At 37.4% G+C, this 25,741-nt stretch overlaps 1 protein-coding gene across 1 annotated transcript in view; it reads left to right on the top strand.

Moving 5' to 3' along the window:
* Window positions 1-25,741, top strand: part of DCUN1D4 (defective in cullin neddylation 1 domain containing 4) — a gene marked incomplete at its 5' end in the record, with an annotated part of 73,547 nt that overhangs the window by 21,316 nt on the left and 26,490 nt on the right. The window contains 6 exon segments of the mRNA XM_079153097.1: window positions 320-390; window positions 545-584; window positions 9,081-9,195; window positions 12,464-12,555; window positions 19,490-19,560; window positions 24,662-24,753. Coding sequence (XP_079009223.1) covers window positions 320-390; window positions 545-584; window positions 9,081-9,195; window positions 12,464-12,555; window positions 19,490-19,560; window positions 24,662-24,753 — 481 coding nt within the window.

Raw genomic sequence — 25,741 nt, 5'->3', positions numbered from 1 at the left:
GACTTGTTTAATTTGCTAACATTATTTATATCTTTCTATTAAGTTCAAGTTCACTGCTGACAGGATTTTACAGTTACTGCAGTATTTTCATTTTACCTTAGAATTCACATGAAAATTTCATGAACTTGAACATTCAGTTGGGAATTTAATATTATTGTCAGACTTTATTTCTAGAAGACAGGTCAGTAGTTGCATGTCATTTTGTATATGGAAGTATAAATTAATTGAGATATCAACATTTGTTTATTTTCACTTTTTTAAACCGTCTCTGCAGTTTGAGAAATAAATGACACTGAATTTTTTCCTTTTTCTTTCAAAGACTTTCAGCTGAACTCTCATCTCTCAACACTGGCAAACATTCATAAGATCTACCACACCCTTAATAAGCTAGTAAGTCAGTCTTTTAAAGATAAAACTATTGTTTGGTCATTTTATACAAGTGTATTTGATAAAAATATTTAAATTGTGGATAAGATACCAATTGCTTATAATACTTGCTGTATGCAGTGTGATTTCTTGATAATAATAAACATATTTCTTGCAGAATCTAACAGAAGACGTTGGCCAAGACGATCACCAAACAGGTATCTGTAAATGCTACCGCTACTTCAATTTTTTTCTTTTTCTTTTGTACCAGAAATTGAACCCAGGGGCGCTCTACTACTGAGCTACATCCCCATTCCTTTTTATTTTTTCATTTGAGACAAGGTCTCTCTTAAGTTGCCCAGGCTGTTCTCACACCTGGATCCTCCTGCCTTAGCTTTTCAAGTAACTGACTACTTAATTTTAAATATCCTTACTAATAAAAATTATGAAAGAGAAATACTAACCATTAATGCTCTGTGTTGTCCTAACACTGCATTAACAAGTTACTTGGTTGAGGAGGTCTTTCAGGGTGTAGTTAAGGCAGCCATATTACAGCTCCTTCCAGGAGAAGGTCTATTCTGGGACATGCTGGTTTATGGCAAAGCATTTTAATTTCCTTAAAGGGGCTGAAAATTCTCTAGGTTTTAAGATATCATTTGGTTTTCAGATACCATTTTTTTTTCTCGACCAAAGTATTTTAGTTTATACTAAAAAGGTGCTACAATAATTGTTTGAGAGGTATTCCATAAATGTAAAATTGAACCAAAAATCATTTGATTTGAAAGGTAGGGGTGTGTGTGTTTTGTATAGGTAATGATTTATGAGTGAGAAAACTGAAGCTAGATTATTGCAATTACTCTGTAGCCCTGTGTTCCTCAAAGTATAGCTAGCATAATCCCCTGAGGAGGGCTTATTCAGAACAGGTTGTCAGGCTCCACCCCCAGAGTTTCTGATTCTGTATATTTGGGATGGGCGGAACCCCAGAGTGTGCTTTTCTAACAAGCTTTCAGGTGATATTGATGCTCCTGGTCTGGAGACCATACTTTGAGACCATTTCTCTCAACTGTTAGGAGAAACTGGCATTTGATTTATAGTTACTAAACTTCCAGTGAAAATTACTAAAATCTATTTTAAAATTAGAAAGTTACTACATAATATATGAATCCCTGCTTGTCCTAGTCTGTTTGGACTACTGTAACAAAAGTACTTTGGGTGGGGTAATTTATGAACCACAGAAATTGATGACTCATGGTTCTGTATGTTGGGGAGTCCAAGATGAAGGCACCAGCAAATTCTGTGTCCGATGAGGTCCCGTTCCTCAGCGACAGCATCTTCTTGCTGCATCCTCACACAGTGGGAGGGGGAGGCAACCGCTTGGGCTTCTTTAATAAGGGGACTAATCCCAGTCAAGAGGACCGAGTCCTCCCAAAGGCCCCAATTCTTCATACCAACACATTGGAGATTAGATTCCAAGTCAGAATTTTGGAGGGGCACATACATTCAGGTTATAGCAATGCTTGTTGGTGAATTTTGAATAGCACAAGAGTAAATGGGGGTGAAGAATGATGGTCCTCCTTCCTATCTCCCAATCCCACCATTTTCTTCCAGTGCAGTATTTAATGTTGGTTCTTTCAAATGTTTTTATGCATTCATATGTGTTTGTATATGCTTGTTTTTTTCATTTAGCATCCATGATTTACTATATATATTATATTGTATCTTTATTCATTTAATGGTGTATCTTGGAGATTTAGGACTCCCACCTCTTAAATTGGTTCAGAATCAATTGAAAATTAAGCAGAGGGAAGAGCTTAAAGTAACAGTTTTGTTGGAAAACTTGCTGAGGTGTGCAGCAAGACTAATGAGTCTTTTTCAGTATTTCTCCTGAGGCAAAGCCACAACTAGGTTAAGTATAGGCTGGTCTATGGGCTGCCCTCTCACACCACCCACTGTGATGGTGGAAGGCTTCATATGTCTGCCAGCAAGTAGATCAAAAAGTTGCTCAGAGGGGTGGGGCTTTCTGCTCAGTTTCCTCTCTCTGGATCACTAATTAGACCAAATACTCCTGCTTTCAGGGAGGAATGAAACAAGGGGGCAGAAACTGCAGGAATATTCTAGGGCACTGAGTGTCTTTATGGCAGCACATTTACAAAATCTTATTTCATTTTAAATGGCTACATAATTTTCTAGTTCATGGATATATCATGTTTTTTCTAGTCTTCATAATACACACTTGTATATTTAACTTTTAGCTATTTTTTAGTAATGTTGGAATAAAATTTTCAGGGCCAGTTTTAATAGCTAAGGGAAAAAAAAACACTTTGTTTCTCGTTCTGAAATAATGTTTGTGGAATGAGGATTTTTTTCATCTTAAGAGTAAGTGTAGTTTTTATTTTTTAAAACAATTTTTTGCATTTGTAAAACTCTAATGTTATTTTTCTTTAAGATGGTAATAAATCCTCTTAAATTCTGAATTCTATACATTATATAGTTAATTTTGAAGGTTTGATTAAAGTGAGTAATTATAGTAATTTCACATTCAAATATTTAACCTGAAATGTGACAATTTAATAACTGTAAATTATATTTAAGGAAGAGGAAAGAGGAAAATGCATTTGGCCTCATGCCCCTCTTTTGCTCTTGGGAACAGCAGCTGTGTCTGATGGTTGGTGTGTGACTTCTAGTACAGTATCTGATAACTTGTAAATGCCTGGCATTTTCCTCTCTGGTTATATGTAGAATCACTTTTGATTCTCATACCCAACAAAGTGGACTCAAAACATTATAGTATAAAACTATAATGTTTGAAATCTGAGGAGGTTTAGTCACTCAGATGCTTCTTTGACTGTCTTGGCCCGTCAGGAGTCTGAGCTGCATGTATAAAGATTGCATGTGGGAAAGCCAAACCCAAGTCATAAATGGCTGTCTTCTCTAATACTTTTCTTTGGTGTTCTTAATCTGCCTCCCAAGGGGGAGAGAGAATTAGCAGTTAATCTTAGAGAAGCAACCCAAAATAGAGGGAATGAATAAAAAAATAAAAGCAAAACAGGAAGTTGATGCTAGGTGTCAGAAGTCAGTAGTATTTAGAAAGAAAGGGAAAGGAAATTTTTTAACATAGTAGGATAAAAATTGTGCATTTAGAAACTAATAGTTTCTCTCAAGCAAGCAAGTAGTGCAGTGATCTGTTCAAAAATAAGATATTAGCTACTGGAAAGATGTCTTAAAATGCAATCTATTTATCAACTGAAATTATTAAATGTTTATGACATTGTTCAGTGAGGAGTGAGGTGAAGTAGCTATGTAAAAATAACTGAAGCAGAATGAGCCATGTAAAATGTCATTAAGTGAACCAAGACTGTGATACAACGAGCTCACTAAAATGAAGTTAGGCAGTGAGATTTTTATTTGTTGTTTTTAGATATACATGACAGTAGAATGTATTTTGACATATTATACATACACGGAGTGCAACCCATTCTAATTAGGATCCCATTCTTGTGGGTGTACATGATGTGGAGTTTCACTGATCAGGTATTCATTTATGAGCAAAGGAAAGTTATGTCTAATTTATTCTACTGTTTTTCCTATTCCCACCCCCCTGCCTTCCTTCATTCCCATTTGGCAGTGAGATTTTTGTATTGGAACATGCATTTGTTCTACGTTTGAAAAAGTCAGACATACGCTTTAATTTGCTAGACCACTTGTTTGGGAATGATTGAAAATTGGACACTTGAGCTGCAATGTCATATGAGAAATGAATTCTGACAGGGACTCACTTTACTGAGGCCCATAAGGCAAGACCGATAAATATATAAAATCAGTGAAGCACCTACCAAGGCATCATTTTTTAAGAATAACATGCTTAATTAAACTATAATCAAAAGAGTAAGCCAGCTAGACATTAAAGGGCCTTTGGTCTGATCCAGGTGAATACTAGATTAGACTTGTTGAAAAGTTTGACACTTTGTTGTTTAATTTGTGAAGAAGACTATATATATATTCATTGACTGATTTATCTGAAAATATGGTCACTTACAAGATATTTAATTTGTTCTTTTGAAATAGTGAACCAAAAAGAATGAACCTGAATCCAGTCATAACCTGGGGTTAAAAACAATACATTGTCGCATCCCTAAGGATCATACAAACACCACAGCATTAAGGAAGAGCTTCTAGCAGTGAGAGGATTGATTTCAAATTCACTGCTCATCCAGTGTAGAAATGTTAGAAACACCTCTCAGACTCACAAGGGTAAATACTCTTAAAAGTTGTGCTGGGGATATAGCTCAGTGGTAGAGTGCTTGCGTGAGGCCCTGAGTTAGAGTTCTAGCATGGGGTTGTTGGGGGAGGGTGTTATAATTATCATTGATGTGTTAAAACATCAGTCTTGATATTTGGCCTCTACCTGTAATGTTAGGCGGTTTGTAGCTCATTCTCTGAAGCAAATAAATACTCCATGACATTCTTCTGTACGTTTTTTACTTTCTAAATTTTTTTGTAGTTTAAAGATAAAGTTTAATTGAAGTAGACGAAGTGATACAAATTGTCAATGAGCTCTAAATTTAATATTACAAATAAATACAAATTTTTAGAACATAACCATTTAGAGTTAAGGTTTCTATTATAAAAAGACTTGCGACTGAGTTATTTCAAGGAGCAAATACTCCTTTAATATTTGTGTTTTTAAAAAATTCTACCTGCCAGAAAACTTAAAATTGTTTTGCTGACAAATGGTTAAAAAAATCAGAAATGATGGCATATTATCTACTCATGGGTATTTTAAGTCTTTGTAAATATACTGATTTTTAAGCTGAATTTGATTTATGTATGTCATCGGAACATTTATTTAACAGATATGTATTGAGAGTATACTGAATGACTCAATAATGTTTTCATTGTAACAAGATACTGCGTTAGCTGCTCTGTATGCACAAGCAAACCAGCCAGCACCCGCAAACCAAGATGTACTTTAGTATATGCACTTTAAAATTTCTAGTTTTTACCCTTGCTTTGTTAGGATCTGCCAATGAGGGGGAGGAGTGAGGACAGGGAGCAGGTCTGAAGGAAACAGCCTTATTTGTGCTTTCTGTGTATTTTATTGGTTTAGTTCATGTTGGCAAATTATTATTTTAAATAAACTTGTTTTCCATGACATTAAAACATTGCTTTTTCTGTAGCCTGAAACTTCACTGTCATCCTGGGTTCTAGGTGGTTATGCCCAGAAGAGCTGAGCTGTGTGTGGTCCTTGGGAACTTTCCTCCCAAGTGAGCTGATTGTGTCCCTCCTGTGAGGTGGCTATGAGCAGGGCTGCAAGTCAGAGAGTGCCTGGACTGTGGTGACATCAGGGAGGCAAGGGGGGGCATGGTTTCTTTGTGAAAAATGGCTCTGTAACAATCAACTCACTCATGCTGATGCTTAAGAGTGGAAAGATGGAAAAGGAAGTCATGCTTCTTAACTAGGAGATAAATGTTTTGAATAAATGAAAGAGTAAATTGCCAAATTTGGAATGGCTTGAGTCTCAAATATTAGTAAGTTTTACACAGACACAAGAAAGGATGGTTGTGAATCTTTTAATGGAAATCATTCATCAATAAGAAAAAGCTGAAAAGATGAATTAACTTATAATGTTTGTTTACCAAAAACATGTTACTCTTAAAAGGTAGGAGTAAGTGAAAGCCAGATAATACCCATTTTCATGAAGAAGCAGATGGTAGGAAAGCTGGTATGAAGTCTTCCTGAAGAGTGCATCATTTTGGAATGGTGATTTCCAGGACCAACGAGCCCAGTGCCTTTTCTTCAGTGTTCTGGTCGTCCCCGGGCCAGATGCTCAGAAGCAGACCATGACTACTCTTGGTGGAAGATGGCTTTCCTTCACACATCCACATCCAGCAAGGCTTCCAGTGTTGGGCCTGCTCCTTCATTTCTGGGCAGTGCCACCAGCTTCACAACGAGGCAGGGCAGACTTTTTCTTTCTGTAAACCTATCTTGAGGCATTAATAGACAAGGGTAAATCTTTTTCTTATATATGAAAACTGTTGATCTGTGAAAACTTGGGTCACTGCAGTTCATTGGACCTTTTGGTATTCTTTGGTGGTGTTTGTAAACAGTACACTGTTTACAGGGAAGATGGAGTATGTAGGGGGCAGCACTCTGTCTGGCTCTTTTCTTTTTTTCTGGTTTTCTCCCCTGTTGTGGTGAGAGACAATTGGGTACTTTTTGTCTGAAGAACCCTCTACTTCCATTCTTGGAAGGATAAGTCTTGTTGGGTCCCCAGGAAAGGTGGCTGGAAGTCATTTTGTTTTGACCTGCATGAAATCTGGACTGAATGAGCAAGCTTCTTGAGCTCAGGTGCTGGTAATAACAGGCTCTGGGCTGTAGCCCATTTAGTCATCTCCTCAAAACAGAAAGCATGTTTTTGCCTGATATGTCCCTGAGGCATATCATCAGAGGAACTTAGCACAGTGGTAGAAGCCTAAATGTGACCTGGGATTCAGGTTTAGCCCTGATCATTGCTTTTAGTACCTTGTAACTTCAGCTACTGACAACCCTCTCCTTGTTCAGAGTAGGTGTCCTTAGGAACTCTGCACACTTACCTGTCCACTTCCTTACCTCATGTCCCTGCCCGGCCGCCTTCTATCTGGCTTGCACTCTCCCGGTTCGTCTGTGCTGTTAAATGCAGTGTGTGCCTTCACTCCTTACCTGATGGACCTCTGTGCAGCATTTGAACACTCCCACCTTGAAACTTTCTCTTGAGGCTTACAGGACAGCACAGAGGAGTGGAGAACCTGGGTTTTCTCCCTGCCCAGGTTGTCCCTTCTTTTCTTAGCCCTTTTAGTATCCACTTTGTTCTTAGGTCTCTGCTTCTCAGTCTTCACTTTCCTATCTGTTAGCCATCTTTTCATTGCTGTGACCAGAATAACTAACAAGTTTATTTGGGGACTCATAGTCTCATAAATTCAGTCCATGTTCAGTCACCTGCATTACTTTGGGCCTGAGATGAGACAGAATACCATGACAGAAGGGTGTGGCAGAGGAGAGCTGCTCAGCTCATGGCAGCCAGGAAGCAGAAGGAATGAGAAGAGCCAGGGACAAGATAGAGTCCAGTGTCACATCCCAGTGGCCTACTTCCTTCAACCACACCCCACAATGCTCATAATTACCACCCAATAGTTCATTCACATTATTAATCCATCAAATTTATTAATCCACTGATGAGGTTACAGCTCTCATAATTTAATTGTATCACCTCTGAACATTCCTGCATTGCCTAACACATGAGTTTTTCAGGGAATATTAAAGATCCAAACCATAACTGTCCTTGAAGGAGTGGTAGCAGATAGTGGCTGAGAGCTGACTTTGTTGCCGGGCTTCTTGGGTTCCCTTACACCTCTGCTGCAGGTACCTAAACACGGTGCTTGCTTGGTACCTATGTACTTAACTAGATGGATGTTTCTCTTCATGAATATCCTGAGAGATCACTGTCCTCTTCTTCAGATTGCAAACAAGGGACCCAGAGAGGTTAGCAGTCGCCACACAGTTAGCAAACAGCTGGCAACAGTTCGTTGAGTGCAGGTTGCCAAACCCTCAGCTTTCACATGCTCTTTTGCTTTCACAGCTTCCTGAAAGTCCAGGTCCTTCAATAAGAGCTAAAGAAAGGAGGAGGAATATGGGTCCCAGAATTCAGCACTTTTCACTTCACAGATCTTGAAAAGTCACTTGAGTGTTTCAACCTTGGTTTTTCCCATCTGTTCCATAGATAATTATCTTTGCCCTGCCTGTCATTCAGGGTTATTGTGGGAACCAAATGACATATCAGATGGCACTTATGCCAAAATGGGATATTTAATTGTAATTGTCTTGTAATTTATAATGGTTTAGGACAGTCTGAAGCAAGACTGCCTGAGTTTAAATCCCAGTTTTGCCACTTTGGCTCTCTGCATTTTCTTCCAAGTGAGGCAACTGTGGTCCTTTCTTCAGCGACTTGTTAAGAACTTACCTGAGTTAGTATCTGCAAAGGTTAAGAAGAGGGCAGACTCCCAGTAAGTGCTCACTAAGTATTCTTTGCACTTCTTACTGTCTATTATTAAATTTTAATGCCTTTTACTAAATGAAAGCCTTGCTTCCTGACTGTAAGCCCTGATTCAGAGTGGCAGAGTTTTCTTCAAGTGGCAGAAACAAGAAAAGTTATTGTGATAATTTTGTTCAGGGTCACATCAGATTCTTTGCTTGTGCCCCTTCATCCAAATCTTGTGTTCCCCTCTCCCAACCCCCAATCATACAGCCCTTGAAGCTTCTGGGTGTTAGAATTGATGTGCTGGTGTGTATTTCAGAGTCAAGGTTACTGGCTGAGCTGGCCTTGCCTCATGAAATACATAAATGCAATAGCTGTACAATTTCTCTTGAAGGAACATTGGCATGTAAGAGAAGCCAAACATTTAGGTAATTTCCATTAGTATTTCCATTAATTCTAGTAAAATTGAGCTCATTTCTATTTCTGGTATGATTCGGGTGGTGGGAAGTATTCACTTGTTTGTGTCATTGCTAGGTTTTTTCCTTGACTGACATTTTCTCAAAGAGGAACTACAAACCATTTTCTCTATATAGTATTTACTGATAACATCTGAACACTTCACAATATAAGCCATGGCTGTTTTTAAATTTAGAGGAGTTACCTTGTAACATGCCTTAATTTTATATTCTGAATTTCTTTATAGGAAGCCTGCGGTCTTGCAGTTCTTCAGACTGCTTTAGTAAAGTGATGCCCCCAAGGAAAAAGAGAAGACCTGCCTCTGGAGATGACTTATCTGCCAAGAAAAGTAGACATGATAGGTATGGTACAGAGAGCATACGTTCAAATTAATGACATGCATGTTGAAAATACTGATTGGGTCTTCTTAGTGTGTAGATACCTACCACCTGGAACATTGTTTTGGTTCTGCCAGGTGATCATTCAAAGTGAAATTATTAAATGATTATTTTATGTCTGGTTTTATAAAACAAAACCAAAATAATTTGAATTTTTAGAGATTAAAGTTTTCTCACTTTGTGGATTCACTTAAACTGGAGGAGCAATAGTTTCTTTCCTTTGAAAGCCTTACCATTGGTGTCTGGTGAGGACCACAGAAGTGTCGTCTGTTCTTTCAGAGGGCCTCACTCTCTGACTACAGCCACAGGGCTGGAGCAGCGCGCCTGTACTGCGTGTTCTACACCTACTCAGAACATTAGCCACACAGAGGTTCCTTCTCAGATGGGTGAGGATTTGACAACTGAAAAACAAGACTGTTCAAACCACTTCCCTTTTAGACAAGCAAACTGTTAATTTTGGTGACTCCAAAGGCCTGTTAAATGTTTATCTTTATTGTTTCACCTTGATTTTAATAAGCAGTTTTTTTTCTTTTTCTTTTTGAGATGGGGGTGTCTGACTATGTTGTCCAGAGTAGTCTTCAGTGCCTGAGCTTAGTGATCCTCTTGCCTTAGTCTGCTGAGTAGCTAGAGCTACCAGCACATGCCACCAAACCCTTCTCTCTCTCTCTCTTTTTTAAACAGTGAAAAGCATCATCTTTTCTGTCTTTTCTCATCTTTCCCCAATCTGGCTCCATGGGTCACTTCATTCAGTCTAGAATTTTCACATCTATAAATTGAGGGGATTTAGATGAGATTTTTCTGTTTGTTTCTTACTGTGATACATTTGCTGCAACTCATTTGGAGGAATACAGAGATGGACTGTGAAAATAATGTCACTGTTCATATTTCAGATGAATAGAAAATATTATCTAAAAGAAGATAATAATTTGAAGATAATCACTAGCAATCTCTTTTTTTTTTTTTTTTTTTTTTTTTTTTTTTGGCGGTACTGGGATTGAAACCGGGTATACTCTATACTCTACCACTGAGCAATAGCCCCAGCCCTTTTAAAAATTTTTTAAAATTTGAGGAATGGTCTCACTAAGTTGCCCAGGCTGGCCCCCAGCATGGGATTCTTCTATCTCAGCATCTCAAGTTGCTGGGATTACTCACAATCTTTTGACCAGTATTTTTCAGTTTTATTAAGCCCGGTTACTTGATGTCTTGTTGGCAATATGAACGTTATTATCAGGGAATTGTTTGAGTCTAATTATCACTTAGCATTTTGTGTCTCTAGAACACTTACTATTTTTTCACCACAATCTAATATAATTTAATATGGTAAAATCATATTAAAAACTGGCAGGTGAGTTGTAGTTTGTGAATTTTATTTTTAGTCTTTTTCTTAAGCCAGTTTACTTACATACTCTTAAGTTCAAACATTTGAAGTATACAAAAGTGATTTCTTCTTAGTCAAGTAAGTTGTGAACATCATTACTGTAGTCCAGCTTTAGAACATTCCCGTCATCCCAGAAACATCCCTGATGCCTAGTCACAGCCACTTTTGGTTCCACTTACTGCCCCAAGTAATGCTTGATCTACCTTCTATCCCTGAAGATATATGTGCCTTTTATGAACATTTTATGTAAACGGTATTTCGTGTCTCACTTCTTTTCATTTATTGTGTTTTTTGGGCTCATCTGTGTAATAATAGCAGTTATCTGTATTCATTCATTTGTCAAATAATACTCTACTCACTGTATGATCTTGGTCCATTTTTATATAGAACAGTTTTAAGTAGTTAAAAATAAAATATTATAATGTCCTACAAAGGGTTCCAGGTTTGACTGCTTACAGGCTTTGAATTGTGACAGAAATGTCTGGGCCCAGGATTAAAGCAGTTCTGTTTTAACCCTTAACCAGTATCTACCTTTATTTCCAGGTAGTGTGCCTATGTTTTGCAAAAAAATTATGGTTTGCAGTTTTTTGTTTGTTTGTTTGTTTGTTTGTTTTTTGGTACTGGGAATTGAACTTAGTGGCACTATACCACTGAGTTACATATCTAGCCATTTTTATTTTTTATTTTGAGACATGGTCTCACTAATTTGCTAAGATTGGCTTTGAACCTGCCATCCTCCTGCCTCAGCCTTCCAGATCCTGGGATTACAGGTCTATACCACTGCACATGGCTGTGGTTTAGTTTTAAGTACTTAATATCCTTATAGCTGTCTTTTTTTAAATTATGAAACCAGGAATCTCTCTTAGCGGTCTATACAGATATCTGATTGTCTATGTCAGGAGTAAATGTTCACTAAAAAAGAATTTTATCTTACTTGTATATTCTTACATAAACAAAAACTATTTATAAACCTTTCTAACCATAACTATTTAGGTAATTTATATACAAATAGTAGATGAGAATGTATATACTCATACTTTTTATATGCAAGTCATGATTTTAAAGCCACTGCCTACTCTCCCCTCTCCATGTGGGGAAGCCCTGGGTCCTCCATCCCTGGTTAGGAGATAAGGAATTGCTGCCACATTGCAGGAGGCATTGACTGTGCTTCTAGGTTCAGTTCTCTAGCTTAGACCTCATGGCCAGCGTGTGGACTGTGAGAGTGTAGGAGCCAGGGTTCCCTATGCTTCTCTTCTCTGAGGGTTTAAGACATACCAATCAAGGACTCATTCAAGACATTTCTCTTGTCAGTCTTATGCCTGAATTTTTTTTTTTCCTGGAAGCTTGAACATGAATTGATGTTTCTTTTTACTTGTTCAGTGTTCTCTTGAGTTGTCTACTATTGACAGATCTTCCTTGTACTGTGCTCTGAGCTCAGCCTGCCATATGTCTTGTAAGACACAGAAATCAAGAGAACTTAATGCAGAGACATGAGTGATTTTTAGGAGAGATCATTAATTGAAAAAAACACTTTAGACATTTCTAGCCATGCCTAATTATCATTCTGTAGTAAGTTCTAGCTTATGAGAAGAGAGTGTATCAAATAACTGTTGTACTTAGTTCTTACTGATTACTTGATATTTGGCCAAAAAAAAAAAATCTCATGTTAAGGTGTGTGACTATATTTCAGTACAGTAGGTATAAAAGCTGTTTGCAAATCCAGGGAATAGCCTGTTTAAAATACTTAAAAACTGATGAGTGAATGTCTTATTTAGGTAAAAGAGTAAAAATTATCTGCTACTTAAAAGAACTCAGTATCTTCAAAAAACTTACAACTGCCTTTTTAATTTCTAGCATGTATAGAAAATATGATTCAACTAGAATAAAGACTGAAGAAGAAGCCTTCTCAAATAAGAGGTGCTTAGAGTGGTTCTATGAATACGCAGGTGGGTAATTATTTACATCATGGAAGACTGCCCTTAGGAAAATAAGAAGTACTTTAGAGGCGGTTAAAGAATTTTAAAGTGTACACTTTTCAAATCTATGCTTGTGTGTATTTTGTGTATTGTGTTTGTGTCCCTGTTGAACAGAGAGAGAGCGGAAGGGAGGGATGTAGTTGAAGCAAATCACTAAATGTCCTACTTATAGCCAGCAGCTAAGCCAAAGAATTCAGGACATTAGAAGGGAACTGAAAAGATGAAATGCACTTGGGAGAAATACTTGGGATTGCTAGGAGACCCATGTAGAATGCTGATAATGTTTAATTACTTGATTTAAGTGCTGAAGTTAAAATAAGCTTTGCCGTGTTGATCCCTTCTGTAGTACAATGGAATTTCTTTATATTAAAATGTCTATTTTGAAATATCATTTGGCATAAATGTTTTTTTCCATTAAAAATGACTTAAATTTAGTTTTGCCACTTACTATAATTGGTTGGATATTTTAATATTGCAATCTGCAACTTGTTACTGAGATTGTGAATGGTATAAAAAGGAGGAAAGGAGACATTTTTGGATAAAGTTGAATCGTAGGCTCTTCAACTTTTTTTCTTCTTACCTTTTTCAGTCCATTTCATTACCTGTCAACTTGACAATTCCAACAACCTTCAAACCTGTTATCAGTTTCTGTTCTAGAGCAGGTCTCTTGTCTTACTTAAAAAAAAAAAAAAAAAAAAAAAAAAAAAGGAACAGATCATTTACACCATTCTTTAACAATATCTGCCCACCAACCCACCTGCCTTTTGTTTAAAAACTTCTGCTACCTACAGGATAAACGACAAATAACTGTGTCCCTTCATTTTCTCCACTTTTTTATCCAACAGTAATTGTTCTGTTTAGTTCTTGCTGAACATTTGTTGGTGAGTGAAAAACCTGTATTAAGTTCTTATCATTTAATTCTATATTAAGGTATAACTGTATTCTTAGGATTGTATATCTTTTAAGCCCCTCAATTATATTCATAATCCTCTTTGTCCATAAATTAGGACTTTGTTCATAACTTGTTTTGATCCTTTTTTACTGAGTATAAAGATGAAGATTTCCCCCTATGGACTGATCTGGCCATTTTTACCCTACCCTCACTATCCTTTTTCTGATGAGTCTTGTCCCCTTAGCTACAGAAGTTGGTCCAGAAGGGCCATATCTTCTGGGAGTTCTTAGATTTAAGCTGGGAAAAGAATGTCTCCCCCCCCCCCCCTTTCCTGTTAATGGACTTGAAAGGCTACATCCCTGATTCCTTTAATTCTTCTTTGAATTTTGGGAAGTTGTCCCAGTATCTTTCTAGTGGATTCTCCTCATTAATTAATTTGAACTGGATTTTGTTTGTAGGACATGGACACTAATATAGTCACATGATATTAGAATTTATCTTTATCTTTTCATGTTTACTTCCTTAGGTCTTGAGTCTCTTGAAGACATTTGTAATCCTAGTAAAAGTGGTTGACACTTTGCCAAGGGTTCTGGAAATGGGTGCTGAAGAAGTGAAGCATTTTTCTACTGAAGAAAAATTATGGGGCTGGGGCTCAGTGGTAGAACATTTGCCTAGCACGTGTAAGGCACTGGGTTCGATCCCCAGCACCACATACAAATAAAACCAAATAAAGGTATTGTGGAAAAAAAAAAAAAGAAAAGAAATATAAAGAAAACTTATGAAGATCTTTTGCTTTCCAATATTGATCCACATTTATTTTTCTGAGAATATAGTGTAAAAAGGAAATTTTCAACAGAAGTCCACCATAGTAGCACAGCTATTTTGACTTTTTGTGTCTTCTTTTATAGGCAAGTGTAAACTCTTTTCTTTAAAAAGGGAGCAGAGTGGATTTTCTTTTTGCTTTTCTCTGACTGAAGAAAGGTGACATTTTGGAAGTAAAAATTCAGCCACATTATTTAGTTTCCTTGGGATACCTGCTGGGTGATTCCTTGTAATTCATCTCAGCAGAAAGTTTGTATGGATATGGCTATTCCTATTTTTACACCTACCCCCCTTTTTCTTTCTTTCTCTTCGTATCTTTTTTAATGTATATTTTTTAGTTGTTGATGGACCTTTATTTTACTTACTTATTTATATTCAGTGCTGAGAACTGAACCCAGTGCCTCACACATGCTAGGCAAGCACTCTGCCACTGAGCCACAACCTCAGCCCTTTTCCTTGTATCCTTTCAGTAGGGAAATTGGGAATTAGTGAAAGCTCCAGTTACTTGCTTTTACTTTGAATATGTCAAACACATGAGTTGAAAGTGTGGGTCAGTATTATTCAAGAGTAACAAACCGTGAGAGGAACCAGGATAACTGCAGGGTGCGCTGCAGTTTTGGCTGCTGGCTGTTCGGCCACCTAAGGAAGGCCTGAATGCCCTGGCTGTATTCCTTTCTCTGAGAGAGAGCAGGCTGTTTGGGTTGTGGTAAAGGCTGGCTTCCTTATGTTTTAATCAGGAATGGCGGGGGACACCATTGGGGCCTGGGATCCATCACCCAGAAGGACCTTTAAAGTTCTTTCCAAAGTTCTCAGTTTTGTTTCTCACCCTGCTTTCTGATTTTCTTGGCTCCTCCAGCCTGAGCCCAGCCTGTCTCAGCTTCACACTGACTGGTTAACCCCAGCACTGCTTTGCAAATTCCAGAATGTAGCTTCTCACCTTTTCAAAATCCCTATCAATTCAATTGTGGATTCTCAGAAGATCGCTAAATCAGACCCCCCTCCCCCACTGCCCCCAGTGGGGCCTTTTCCTGCTCTCTATGATTACAGGTTTTACTCTTTTCTACCTTGGTACTTCACTTTTCTGTGATTTGCAATGGAGTTGGCTGGGGAGTCAGAGACAGTGTGTTATTTAGACCTCCATCTGAAAAAGGAGATCCGTTTATTTTGATTAGAATGAAAATAGCCAGTTTTACATAAATAATTTATCAAGTAACTTCCACTTTCTGAATTATGTTTAAGAGAAAGAAGTTAAGCCAAATACACAAGTGCCAACATTGATTTTTTTAAAGTTTCATTGACACATACATAGGTCATATTAGTTCTGTAAGTCTTGACTGTAGTCCCTCAGTACATTCAAGATTAAGTTCTGTAGCAAAAATCTCTTCTGGTTTACACAAATGAGATCAGAGACCAGGAATAATGCTAAAGTTAGGCATTGACAGTTGCAAAAAATGCCAAAATGGTCTGACAGTTGGAGGAAGAGATGTTAAAAACTACCAAAGAAACCCTATTGGATCCCTTTGCCTCAGTGATACAGCCTGGTCTAATAATGGGAACTTAAGCAGGAGGGTCTTAGGCCATCACAAGAAAGTTATGTTAATGCCTACTACTTAAGGTGGTAGGAAAGTGGGAGTGTCATTTTTTTTTTCTAGAGTTTTGTCAATATATCTGCCTTTCCAAATATACCTCTAGTATCTTGTCAAGGCATTCCACAGTTGATTGTTTTAAATATAATTTTTTTTTAATCTCTCAAACTCCATTTTTTGACCACTTTATGTTAGCCAGTGGCATATTGATTAGCTTGATAAAGAATGTTACCTTAACTGTACAGGTGATAAATTTGCTATAAATAGAATTAAGACCCCAGTGAACAATATCATTACAAGTCGATTTAAATGTATGGAAAAGATTGAAGGGAATAAAAAGTAATGATAGATGCAGGATTATGGGTAGATTTTAGATAATGTTCATTGAGATTTAAAATAATGTTTGTTTTAATATATTTAGGATAAAATACACTTTTAGCAGTATAAACTCAGGTTCTTCATAATCTGGTCAAAGCAGCTATTTTCTTGATGCCATTATTTTCCTTTTTATCACAAATTTGTTATTTAAATGCAAAAAAAAATTGTTCTACATATTCAATTCTGTTACCTTCTTGTGGGATTTTCTTCTTTTCCTCTTTATTTTTTAAAATGTTTTTTAGTTATAGGTGGACATAATACCTTTATTTTTTTTTTATGTGGTGTGGTGCTAAGGATCAAACCCAAGGCCTCACAAGTGCTAGGGGAGTGTGCTGCCACTGAGCCACAACCCCAGTCCCCTCTTTATTTTTTATGTATTTTTTTTCTATATATCGTTAGTTTTCTAACCTCAACCATTAGGGAAAAAATCAATTAAAAGTTTGTTTAATTTAGAAATTTTTGGTACATTAATACATGAACATGATACACAATTTCATTTGAAAGTCAACATAAAAATTTCTGAAAAGCAGGTGACTCAAGACTTTCCAGCAAGTGTTCAAGGTGATTTTCATGTTTATCGTCTGTTGAGAACAACTGCCCTAACACTTTATGGCAGTCCACTAACCACGTTGTATTGAAAATATTTCTGTGCTTTATCTCCGTTCATGGAGGGCAGGGATCATCTTATTCCCTCTGTGTCTTCCAGGTAGTTACCACAGTGCATACTCCAGGATGTACCTAGTTAATGTTACCTGAATAAAAAGGATAGTAAGATAGAAGGTTTTGCTGGACTTGGCAACTTGCTAGATCTAGAGGCTAAGGAGGGATCGTAGAGTGATCTTGATTTTGGTTTCATCATTCAGTAAACCTGTATTGAGCAATGCCAGATGCTGAGGTTGTAGAAAGAATAAAAACACCTCTCAAGAACTCTCAAGGACTTCTGAGGGAAATAGAGATGAACTGGTGCTTTTTGAATGCAGCAACTAAACCCAAGAGGACCATTCACAGCATTGGGTGGGATCACAGAGGACTGTCTGTCTGAGTCCAGTCCTAAAGGTTGAGTGAGTTAACCGGGGAAGAAGAGCAGAGTTGGGGAAGGAGGTAAGAGAGAGGCAGGCTGAGGTACAGAGTATAGTATGGTGTTGGGTATGTGTGCTGCAGAGCACAACTGCAGGTCAGTAGGTGTTTCTGGATCTTAATTTTTATTCATTTAGCAATAGCTGTTTGGGTAGGAAACTTGCTTTTCAGGTAGAAAGAAAAGTCTGAAGAGGAAGTTCTCCAGATTATAGAGAACCTTATTCGACATGCCAAAGACTTGGACTTTATGTTTAGGCAGTGGGGAGCCACTGATGCATGGGATTTTGTTTGGGATGGACAGCCTCTTAGTGCCTATTTGCAGAATGGATCAGGAGTTCTAAGTGAAAGATAAAGCCCCAACCAGGTAGGTGCAGGAGAGGTACCATTAAGAATATTGAGCAGGTAAATTGGAAGTTCGACTGGTAATCAGTTGGCTGTTGGGAAGAGGAATACAGGATGACTCCCAGGTTTTCACTTCAGGTGATACCACCATGTGGGATGGAATGCATCAGGATAAGCAGGCTTGGCTACATTTTATATGGAGGTGATGGACTCCACTGTGCGAGATGATGTTTGAAAGTGAAATGCCGTAGGAGTGGGTTTGGGGCAGGAGATAAGTCTAGTTACAGCAGTTAAACAGGAGGTGGGGTAATCAGTGGGTGATGTAGCAGACAGTCCAAAAGTAAGGGGGGGCAGTGTGGGCTAGAAAGAGATCTAGCTAGTACCTAAAAATCTCAGGAGTGGTTGAAATTTCCTAGAGTGTGTGTGTAGAATGGACTAGAAGAATTTTGAAGATGGAACTCTGTACATCAAATTAATAAGTTAGGAGAAGCAGAAGAAGCCATAAAGAATTCAGGAGAGGAAGGAAGAACCCCAGATGAGAAGGTGTTCCAAAAACCATGGGAGGAGACACTTTTGTGATTGAAGAACCACTTCTAATTTTCAGAGATTGTAAAGAGGTTAAATAAAGATTGAATGTATCTATTAGATTCGACAATTGGGGGGTTATTGGTGATCTTAGAAGAATGTCAATGAAAAGACAGAAGTAGAGAAAGCAAATTGCAATAGTTGAATTATGAATGGGGGAAAAAGTAGAGATGGAATATGTGAGCAGTTCTTTTAGATGGAAACAGAGCTAAAGCTGTAGTAACTTGTTGCCTATATCAAGATCAAAATAACTATAGACGTCCCTTACTTGCTGGTGATTGGTTCCCGGATCCCTGGAGGTACCAAAATCCACAGTGCCGAAGTCCCTTATATAAAATGGTACAGTATTTGTGTATAACCCATGTACTTCTTCATATATACTCTAAGTCATCTGTAGATTATTTATAATACCTAATATAGTGTAAATGCTATATTAGCAGTAGTTAGGCTGTGTTGTTTAGGGAATAATGATAAGAAAAAACTCTACGTATTTAGTTAGATACAAGTTTGTTTTTTAAATATTTTTGATCCCTAGTTAGTTGAATCCACAGATATGGAACACAAAAATAGAGAAGAACAGCTGCACTTGATCATTTCTGTGTTAAAGAGACATTTGTTTTCCAGTTAATTTTGTAGAGACTAGTATGTGATTATTTGCTGTGTTCCTAATAATTATTGTATGTATTGAAATTATTACCAAAGTAAGAGTGGAACTTTTTAAGCTTTTAAAGAGCAGAAATTGAACTGAGATAGCCTTATCTTTAGCTATGAATGATATCTACTATATTCTATAAAGGACTTGGTGGTAAACCATGGTTGTACCAAGGACTGAGGGTGTTGCTCAGTGGTAGAGCACTTGCCTAGCATGCACGAAGCCCTGGGTTCCATCCCCAGCACTGTAGAAACATAACAGATCAGTATTCTGCTGGGTATAGTGGTATGTGCCTATAATCCCAGGTACTTGCAAGTCTGAGATGTGAGGAACACAAGTTTAAGTCCAACCTGGGCAAATGGTGAGACTTAAAAAAAAAAAAACAACTACAATACTGTAGAATTCCAAAGATATGAAGGATTCCAGAATATTTTTCAGTTTATACTTGATTTCATTCTTCCAAAAGGAGTTATGGCCTGTAAGTCTTATTCAATGACAGTATACTAACTACTACAGTAGTAATCATGTGCACAGTCAGATTTAATTTATGTAAGATTATATTCATTGCAGGTACTGATGATGTTGTGGGTCCTGAAGGCATGGAGAAATTTTGTGAAGACATTGGGGTTGAACCAGAAAATGTAAGACTAACTTACTAAGTTGTGTGAATCAGTCATTTTTTTTTTACTTAAAATTTTTTGTTCTTCTAGAAATAAAACAATAATAAAGAAGTAATGGTAGGTTAGTTTTTATGAGGCCACCTAAGAAAATGTCATTTGATTTGTAAGTGGTTTGGTGTAATTATGGTGATTTTTTTTTTCCCCCCACCTCCGGTTTAACTTCTTATATCTAAAAGGTGTAGTGATTAAGCAATTAGACTAGATATTTTAAAAATGTGTGGGCATGTGTATCTGTAATGACAGAGCAACTGGGGAACCAAGTCACTGCATGCTGTGTACCTCTGTCCCCCTCAATAGTTTTTTTTCAGTCTAATGTAGAGTTAGTCCTAGACTTTGAATAATTATTCATAAAGGTTTTGAGTAGGTTGTAATTACCAGGAATTTTTCACAGATCTTTTACTTCCAATTGAATTTAGCTTAGAAGTGACTCTTTTTAGTATGAATGCATGAATATTTCTTTTACAGAAATCAGTTATTTTATATGTTTATTTTTTGCCTAATTCTTAGCATCTTGTTATTGTTGATTTTTACCCCCCCACATACTGTCTTTTAACACTGAAATGAAAAATTCTGCTCACACATGTGCTCTGGTTCATAAAGAGTGCAGTTCAGGTTTACACCAGCCTGTAGTTTAATGAATGTGTCCTCAGTGAGTGTGTGATCTGGAAGAACCCTTAAGAGGTCATCCCTTCATTCAGACTTTACATGTGGTGCCATGCGTATTTGTTTTGCTCTTAGAGAAAATTGGGAATTGAGACTTGATACTTTTTTAAAAAATTCTATTTAGTTATATGTGACAGCAGAATGCATTTTGATTCATTGTACACAAATGGAGTACAGCTTTTCATTTCTCTGGTTGTGCAAGATGTAGAGTCACACCATTTGTGTAATCATTCATGGACACAGGGTAATGATGCTTGTCCCATTCCACCATCTTTCCTCCCACCTCCCCTCTTTTCCCTCTACACAATCCAACGTTCCTCCATTCTTCCCTTATCTCCACCACCCCACCCCATTATGTATCAGCATCCACTTATCAGAAAACATTTGGCCTTTGTTTTTTTGGAATTGGCTTATTTCATTTAGCATGGTGTTCTCCAACTCCATTCATTTACCTACAAATGCCAGGATTTCATTCTTCTTTAAAGCTTAGTAATATTCCATCATCTATAAACCATATTTTCTTTATCCATTCATCTGTTGAAGGGCACCTAGATTGGTTCCATAGTTTAGCTATTGTGAATTGAGCTGCTGTAAACATTGATGTGACTGTGTCACTGTATAGGCTGATTTTAAACCCTTTGGGTGTAAGCCAAGGAGCAGGATAACTGGGTCAATGGTGGGTTCATTCCAAGTTTTCTGAGGAACCTCCACACTGCTTTCCAGAGTGGCTGCACTAATTTGCAATCCCACCAGCAATGTATGAATGTGCCTTTTTCCCCACATCCTCTCTAATACCTGTTGTTGCCTGTATTTTTGATAATCGCCATTCTGATTGAAGTGAGATGAAATCTTAGGGCAGTTTTGATTTGCATTTCTCTAATTACTAGAGATGTTAAACGTTTTTTCATGTATTTGTTGATTGATTGTATATCTTCTGTGAAGTGTTTGCTCAGTTCCTTAGACCATTTATTGATTGGGTTATTTGTATTTTTGGTGTTAAGTTTTTTGATTTCTTCATAAATTCTGTAGATTAGCACTCAATCTGAAGTGCCCGATACTTTCTTTAGACTTTTTTTTTTTTTACCTTTACCATTTTTGTGCCTCCCTTGTCATCCCTCTCCCTGCATCTTGTAAACACTTAAATTTTCCAAAGTGCCTTTGGAATGTCTTTTACTTGTTCATGTGGATTTTTGTCTTGTATTTTAGTGGGTTCCATTTCAGGGATTTTGATAAATTTTTCACCATGGCATAAAGGTTTGGGAATGACTGGGTCATTAGTAGTTCTCGTCCATAGACATAGGAAAAGAGCATTTCACTACCTTTCAGAAGGAAATTTTCTGCTGGGGGCTAGGCTAAGCTCGATTATTTTCTAACAGTGTTATCAGGGAGTGAGTTGGGCCTGGCAGGGAACTTAGGGGTTCTACCCAAAAAACAGTAATGGGCCTGTGATCAGAAGAGCCCACAGGAGGTCCAGGCCTGAAGTAAGATGAGGTGGAGACCAGAGTCAGTCTGCAGGTATGGGAAGGATTATCTTAGCATTTAACCTCGGAGGCAAGAAAGCCTGCTTCAAGGAAGCACTGAGGTTGATTCTGACTGAAAAAGAAAGGGAGGCAGAGCTCTTCAAAGTTCTAGTAGCAGAGCTCTAAGTTACTATTGCCATTGTTTTTTGGCAGGAACCCTTTAGAATTCTGTGTCTGTAGGAAGAAAAAGTCTTGAAATGTAAAATCATGTTGAAGACTAAAAGACTAAATTCAGAATATTGTTCCAAGTACGTATTATTGTACTTTAGTTCCAACATGACACCAGTAAAAGTTGGATTATTTTATATCATCTCTAAGAAAGAAAATGTGTGGCTAAATAAATTCTGATATGCTGTTAATTGTGGATGCGTCCCAATTTCAGAGACATTAACATTTGAAAAATGAGGTGACAGATGATGCCTTGACTTCACTGAAGAGCAGGCACTTTAAAAATATTTAAAACCCTCACCTTGCCTAGTATTCATAGCTTGTGAAGTTTAAGCAGGCCTATAAAATTCTTGTCTATGATGTGTGAAGATAAGGGCAAAATCCTTTATTTAAGGACTTGGCTTTCTTGGTGAGCTTGAGGGCCTTGCTTGTGAGCGGCGGTTGCCTGTGTGAAGGCGCCTTGGCTGGTTGGCCCTGTGTCTGCAGACTTGCATGTGTTTGCTTCTTCACCCTCACTTTTTTTTTTTTAACTTAAGTTTTTAAATGAAATTTTTGATATTTCAGTGAAGAGCTGAGTAGTGACAAAGCTTATGAACTTACATGGTTTGTGTTAGAAAATGTGAGTTAGTTCGTATGAGTAAATTGATATGTAGGAATCAGGATTCCAAGAATTGTGAGGACTGATGAGAAAATCCACTACTGTGTGAATAATTTAAAGAACTCACAACCTCTTCTTTAGGGGAAACTTCTTAATGCTGATTGGTCTCTAAGTGACTTTTTAAAAGTCATTAAAACTATTATCTGCCTAATAATCTGGATTTTTTTAATTAAAAAAAAACAAAAAACAAAAACAAAAAACCCTTAGTGGCTTAAAAACATAATTGGTGGGCTGGGGAGATAGCTCAACTGGTAGAGTGCTTGCCTTTCAAGCACAAGGCCCTGAGTTCAATCCCCAGTACCGCAAAACAAAAAACAAAACAAAACAAAAAACATAATTGGTATGTAGAGATTTACTTGATGTGAGGTCCCAGAAATGTAGTAGGCTCTTACTGATAAAATTTCCAAAGTGGAGAACCCCGGAATCAATACTATCAAAGACTTTTCCTTAATCTCTCAGGCATTAGTTAGATACAGCTGGAGACTTGCAGCTTGAAGACTAGCTTGTGGCCAACAGATAAAAGGACAGATCTTCTGAATCTGAATATTCCTGATCTGGAGTTTTTAATGTACATGTGGGCTCTCAGAGGCTCATTAAATCATCCAAAATTGATTCTCTAAATGACTTCTTGCCTCATTATTTCATGTTTATATATCATTCCAATTCCTTTCACCACAACTGGTCATCTGATCCAATTGGACACATGGATGATGGTGTGATGGTTGTGGGTTCTTCTTCTAATCCCGGCAATAACCCCTTAGGGTCTGTGTGTAAAGAAATCACATTAAGGAAATGCAAGTATCCTGGTCCCTGGCCAAATCCATCTTAGAAACACATATTTCTTCTAAGTGCCTTTTTCTGTATCAACAAACAGAGAGTGCCCATCAACTGTGTATACCTGGCCCCAGTCTAGGATTGGGGTGTTTGAATGACTGTACAGAGATGGCCAGCCCTATAGAGTGGCAGGATGGTCCTAAGAGGCCCTGTCCCTCTGATATGCTTGCTTGCTTAGTTATTCCTCACCTTTCCTTGAGGTGGACGAGAAGGAAGATTTTCTCCTGCCCCAGTCATGGTTGACTTCAACTCTGTCCCTGTGCAGGGCTCTGGACAGCTTGAAGCTGGATGCTCTTTTGAAATGTAGGTTTGCCTTGACACCTGCAGGTGTTTAGTATAATGTACCTTTGTTCCCTGTGCCATCCTTTCTCTTGTGAGATACTGACAAGCAGCGAATGGCATAAGCTGAGTTGTCACAGTTCTTGATATCTGCCCAATTTTTGAAAAATTTAGTGAAAGCAAGAATGGCACTGAGGAGTTGGTTCCCACTGGGAGCGATTGGGCCATTCAGCTCATCCTGGGCTTCTTCCAGCCATAGCACTCTTTCAGTGGAGTGTCTAGCTACTTGAAGACGCTTTTCCCCAGTGTATATGGCTCAGTCACAGACATTAATGTATGTGTGTTGCCAGTGCACAGTTCTCACCGTCCATCCACCTTTTTATTTTTTTAACAGTATTTGGACCTTGCTAGTTCACTTAAATCTTGGAAATTATTCCATGTTTGAACAGATAGCTCTACCTCATTCATTTTATTGGTGTTACATTATTCCTTTGATTGGAATGTATTTAGTGAAGAACTGTTTAACCAGTCCCTTGTCAGTGGACACTTGGTTGTTTTCAACCTTTTGCCACTATAACAGCACTACAGTAAGTATCGTTAAATATGTATCTGTGTACCTGTGTAGGTATATCTGTGAAATAACTGGGTGGGATTGGTGAGGAGTAGCTGGGTTTAATTTGGATAGATACTGTAGACTTGTCCTCTGGAGGGGTTGAGCTCTTTCTTCTACTGTTAGGCATCATGAGAGGGCATGTTTCTCCAGGCCTTTGTCAGACTGTCTTATCAAGCTTTTTAGATGTTTGCCAAACTAGAACTCAGTTTTGAAGTTACCCTGTTCAATTTTAGTAACCAAACCATTGGGAACAGAAGCATTTGGCAGGATGCCGATATACTTAACTGCTGAAATTTAATTTGTCTTTGTTTTATTTTGTTTTAACAGGTAGTAATGCTTGTCCTAGCTTGGAAATTGGATGCACAAAACATGGGTTATTTTACTCTACAGGAATGGTCAAAAGGAATGACTTCTCTACAGTAAGTTCTGAGGGTGCCCTAGTGGGGTCCCTGCCATCCCCAGGTGGTTTCCTCTTTCCTGGGACTTCAGGAGATAGTTGAGTGTATACATAATTTAAAATTTTCTAATGGCTGCATTAAAAATGTAGAAAGAAACAGATAAAAACAGTCTTAATATATTGTACTTAACCCAGAATATCAAAAATATTATCATTCCAACATATAAATCAAGGAGATATTTTACATTCTTTTTTTGTAGTATATCTTCAAAATACAGTGATATGATTATGTTTAGGGTCCATCTGGTCATTTTGTATTAGCTACATTCCAAACCCTCAATAGTCACATGTGCCTGCTGGCTACTGTATTGGATGGTGCATGTTTAAAAAGAAAAGACTTATTATAATCATATCTCTGGTATATAGCTTAAGTTGAGTGAAGTCTTCTGGGTGAAAATACTTGATGTCTTATTTTATAAATTCTTATTTTAGCTTTGGGCAAAACAATAACTTCATTACTCTAATGATTAAAAAATAATACAGATTTTTTTTGGTGTTACTTGGTCCAAGATAAGAAGAAAAAAAAAAATCAGTGTTTTTATGTATTCACTTTGTGTTTATAACTATGTATGTACTTGTATGTGTGCGTTAAGAGTTTCATTCAAGAAACTAACTGTTCTGCTGTAATGTGTCTTGAAGGATGCAGTTGGAGTGAGGGCTGAACATTTCAGATGGTGTTGAAGATAAGTGCTAATTCTTAACATAGTAACTTTGACCTAAAGTACTTGGAATGACTTTTTCTTTTCACTTTAACTAGGAATAAGACCTTGATTTTTACTTGAGTAAAACTGGAGTTGAAATGGTTTTATTATTTTATTTAAATAACTTTTGCATTTGTCAGATCCTAAAATTGACATTCTTTTATTAATGTTGGTAATACTTTGCTTGTATTGTGCTTTAGTAATTTATGAAACCTTTTTACTGTTTTGCATTTGAGTCTCAGGGCTACT

This window comes from Sciurus vulgaris (assembly GCF_902686455.1).
Source record: "Sciurus vulgaris genome assembly, chromosome: 9".
NCBI classification, from domain to species: Eukaryota; Metazoa; Chordata; class Mammalia; order Rodentia; family Sciuridae; genus Sciurus; species Sciurus vulgaris.
Note: the sequence above shows the minus strand (reverse complement) of the source record. Positions and strands in the feature narration are given on the sequence as shown.